Source organism: Vigna unguiculata, chromosome 7 (assembly GCF_037176805.1).
Source record: "Vigna unguiculata cultivar grain cowpea cultivar isolate G323 ecotype 2 chromosome 7, ASM3717680v1, whole genome shotgun sequence".
In the NCBI taxonomy this organism is placed as follows: Eukaryota; Viridiplantae; Streptophyta; class Magnoliopsida; order Fabales; family Fabaceae; genus Vigna; species Vigna unguiculata.
Window position 1 is genome coordinate 4521859 of NC_140798.1, and position 3879 is coordinate 4525737.

Consider the following 3879-nt stretch of genomic DNA (forward strand, 5'->3'; position numbering starts at 1 on the left):
CTATCTAAACATCTTTACCATAAAAAACTAAATTGTAAAACAATTAACAAAAATTAAAACTAAATTAAATTTTTTTTGAAACATATGTCTTATCAATCAAAATATTAATTCATAATCAATAATTATCCTTCTTTCACTTCTTATTTAATCTAAATAATACTTTTATAAACTTTTAAATATCTTAATTTATAATACTTTCTTTTATCATATCACATCAATAAATTATTTTTGTAATATTTCTAATCAAAATTTTCCATTTGTGGCTCTCTCAAGAACGCCCTATTTAATTTATATGTCCTTTTCAATATTTCTTTTCCCCTCCCAAAGCTAAAGAAAAGACATTCCTCTAACCTAAAGAAATACTTAATATATATGAGAAAAACTTGAAGAAAAAAAATGCAAAAAAATAAAATAAAAAATTGGAAGCATGTATAAGTCAAAAGAAGAAAACGAGATTTTCATAACATAGGGGATTTCTTAGTAAGAACGTGCCAGACCAAAGTCGTTTCAACAAACACTAATCAATGCACCTTCTCTATATCTTCTTCCTCTTTTAACTTAGGTTAATGCGTCTTCATGTTTGTTGCCACCAACCCAACTTCTTCACTCTTCATTTCCTCTTCTCTATAAAACCCCTTCTTCTCTAAATCTCAATGCTCAACAAACTCACTCTTCCAATGTCTCCCCAACTCTCCCTTGAACCCTGGACCACCCTTGCCGGAAAGGTCGTCATGGTCACCGGCGCTTCCTCCGGCATCGGCCGTGACTTCTGTCTCGACCTTGCCCGCGCCGGCTGCCGCGTCCTCTTGGCGGCTCGCCGTGTCGACCGCCTCCAGTCCCTCTGCGACGAAATCAACAGGATGCCGTCGCCGGCGGAGCTCGCAGAATGTGACCGGAGCCTCCGCGCCGTCGCCGTGGAACTTGACGTTGCCGCCGATGGCGCTGTCATCGATAGACAGGTGCAGAAGGCGTGGGACGCGTTCGGCCACCTCGATGCGCTGATCAACAACGCTGGTGTCAGAGGTAACTGATTTTCTGAATTAGTAGTATCAACTCAGAGCGAGATCAGAAAATCTTTAATATGATATCAGAATGAGTAAATACTAATGCAGGATTGGTTGAATAAAAATTCGAGAAATCAACGTCGTTGCTTTCGATTGATTGATTTATTTATTTATTTATTTGTGATTGTACTGATTTTCTGAATTTATATTTCAACTTGAACAGAGATAAACAAAATTACAGAAAATTTTATATATTAGAATGATATGCAACCAATGATAAAACTGCAGGACCAGTGGAATTGAAATTCGAGAAATCCACGTCGTTTTCAACCATTGATTACGACCTTTTTTGAGATTGTACTGATTATTAGACTTTTCCGAATGTTAACCATCTACTATGATTTTTGTGCAACCATTGATTACGACCTTTTTTGAGATTATACTGATTATTAGACTTTTCCGAATGTTAACCATCTACTATGATTTTTGTGGTTCTTAATCTGATAGAACTGCACAAGTAGTTTCTTAAGTGTTAAATATTTTATTAAAACGCAGAAACTAATTCGAAGGAGTTTAGATGTTTTGATGATTATTTATGTAATTTATTTATTGGAATTTCGTGACAGTGAAGAGACATGGTAAAAACATCGTTGAAGAGGATGGTAATAATATCGTTGAAGAGGAGTGTACCTTGAAGACCAGATAAAAATTAATAAAATGAATAATTTATAAAAAGAATATATATAAATCTATTGTCTTTTAAAGTTTTTGGTTAATTTTATATTTTGTAACCTAGTTTATGATTCATTTCTTTCATATATATTCTATGTTTATTGTATCTCTTGTAAAAAGCAAATATTTTAAGATTTTTTTTGTTGTTTGTTAATTATTTTCTGAATTTGTGATTTGCTGATATGACAATTGCATGTGTTAAGTTCAAAGGTGAGAGTTAAAAAATGGTGGATAAGTTGTAATTTAGTTTCGCTGAAAATAGTTGATAATTTGTTTTCGAATCTGATAAAGGAATAAAGTGTGTACGAAAGGGAAAATCAACAGTATATTGTTCTCGACACTTGAAATGTCCCCTGTTATAGGAGACATTGACAAGTGAAGATTTGGTTTCTGTCCACAGTGATTTGGAGAATTTGATGTCATTGTTGAATAATTGCATTCGATTTCTGAACCCAAAAAAAGCATGCTCTGATTTGTGGGGTGGATTTGATATGTGGTTTCAAAGGAATGTTTCTTTTACCCAAAAGGTTGGTATTTTTAATCACCGAGTTTAACCAAGGAGAAAAATTTGCGTGTTGTGTGCTCATAGATCTTTAACTATACGAAGTCATTATTTTAAAATTTAACCCAGTAAGAGGGTAATTGTTGAAAGAGCATGACCTTAATGGTTACTGAATACTTTTTTTCATTTTGAGAAGCAAGTGATTTGCACAATTGAGATGTGTCCTATCATACTTACTTTCTGGATTACTCACTGATTGTGGAAAGTTGTGGTGTTTCATTGTTCTTTGGCGTGAAGGAACTGTCAAGTCACCATTGGAATTGTCTGAAGAGGAATGGAACCAATCATTCAGAACCAACTTAACTGGGACGTGGCTGGTGTCAAAATCCGTATGTAAACGCATGCGTGACGCTCAGAGGAAAGGATCAATCATCAACATTGCTTCAATTGCTGGTTTCAATCGTGGTCAATTGCCTGGTGGAGCTGCTTATGCATCTTCTAAAGCAGGTGTCAATATGCTGACAAAGGTAAACCATAACTACTCTGCGTTTGATTTTTCTTGATTAAAGAAATCAACTAAAGCTAGTCAACCTTCTTTGAATTTCTCTCTTCCACATTGAATCTCTCTTCTTTTCCACATTGAATTTCTTTACACCTCACTTTGTAGTTATCGTTGATTTGTTGAATGGGAATATTCCATTTGAACACAAATTATGAAAAGCATTGTCCTTGACTTCTACTGTTCAGATATTTATTTAATTAAAACTCAGAATTACACATGTTTTAATTGCTCCATGTTGATTATGTTAAAATTTTAAAAGATAAATTGACATAAAATATTAGAAAACACTCTGCTTTCTTATCTTGTTTGTTAGTTTGCAAGCTCCTCTGCTGATATTTAGAAATTATATTTTTTTGGTGATATTGAGAATGATTAAAAGAGACAGTAAAATGTTGTTTGACAGGTGATGGCATTGGAATTGGGGACACACAAAATCAGAGTGAATTCCATATCACCTGGACTTTTCAGATCCGAAATCACTGAAAAGTTAATGGAGAAAGATTGGCTGAGTAAAGTGGCCATCAAAACGGTACCCTTGAGAAGTTATGGTACTTCTGATCCAGCATTAACATCCTTAGTTCGTTATTTAATTCACGATTCTTCTGAATACGTGTCTGGCAATAATTTTATAGTAGATGCTGGAGTCACCTTACCTGGCCTGCCTATTTTCTCTTCTCTATAAACCAACCATAATTTTTAGATTCATTTTAAGAACACTTTTACATTAGCTAAACGAAAATATTGCACTGTAGTCAATGCGTAATTTTGCACATGTATTACCCCAAATGTACGAGTTACTTCAATACTAATTTATAGGTAGTTGAGTTTGATAAATTTCAAACTTTCAATTGAATATTTATTAAATTTTCTGCTGTGTTAAGTCTTTCAAATTTTAAAATTGAATATTTCTTGTTAGATTTTTATGTTAATCATATGATGTGGTAGTTATGCTGTATTTTGTTATGATATTGTCATATAATATTTTATTACAAGATATAATGACAAAAATTTCTCAATGATTTGTTATACTTAATGAAAATTATTTTTAAAGAAAATTAATACTATAAAATATAAAATAA

General features: G+C 33.0%; 1 protein-coding gene across 1 annotated transcript; it reads left to right on the top strand.

Annotated features, from left to right (window-relative positions):
• Positions 1–478: 478 nt before the first annotated feature.
• Positions 479–3674, top strand: LOC114190288 (uncharacterized). Its single transcript, XM_028079115.2, has 3 exons — positions 479–1023; positions 2536–2765; positions 3204–3674. Exons 1-3 carry the CDS (start codon positions 654–656, stop codon positions 3480–3482), a joined length of 879 nt encoding a protein of 292 aa, XP_027934916.1. The 5' UTR covers positions 479–653; the 3' UTR covers positions 3483–3674.
• The last annotated feature ends 205 nt before the right edge of the window (positions 3675–3879 follow it).

Bases quoted from the DNA above. Each gene is read 5' to 3' on its own strand.
- LOC114190288 (XM_028079115.2), top strand. From the start codon at position 654: ATGCTCAACAAACTCACTCTTCCAATGTCTCCCCAACTCTCCCTTGAA. The intron at 1,024-2,535 runs GTAACTGATTTT...TTTGGCGTGAAG, and splicing joins CAACAACGCTGGTGTCAGAG to GAACTGTCAAGTCACCATTG. The intron at 2,766-3,203 runs GTAAACCATAAC...GTTGTTTGACAG, and splicing joins GTGTCAATATGCTGACAAAG to GTGATGGCATTGGAATTGGG.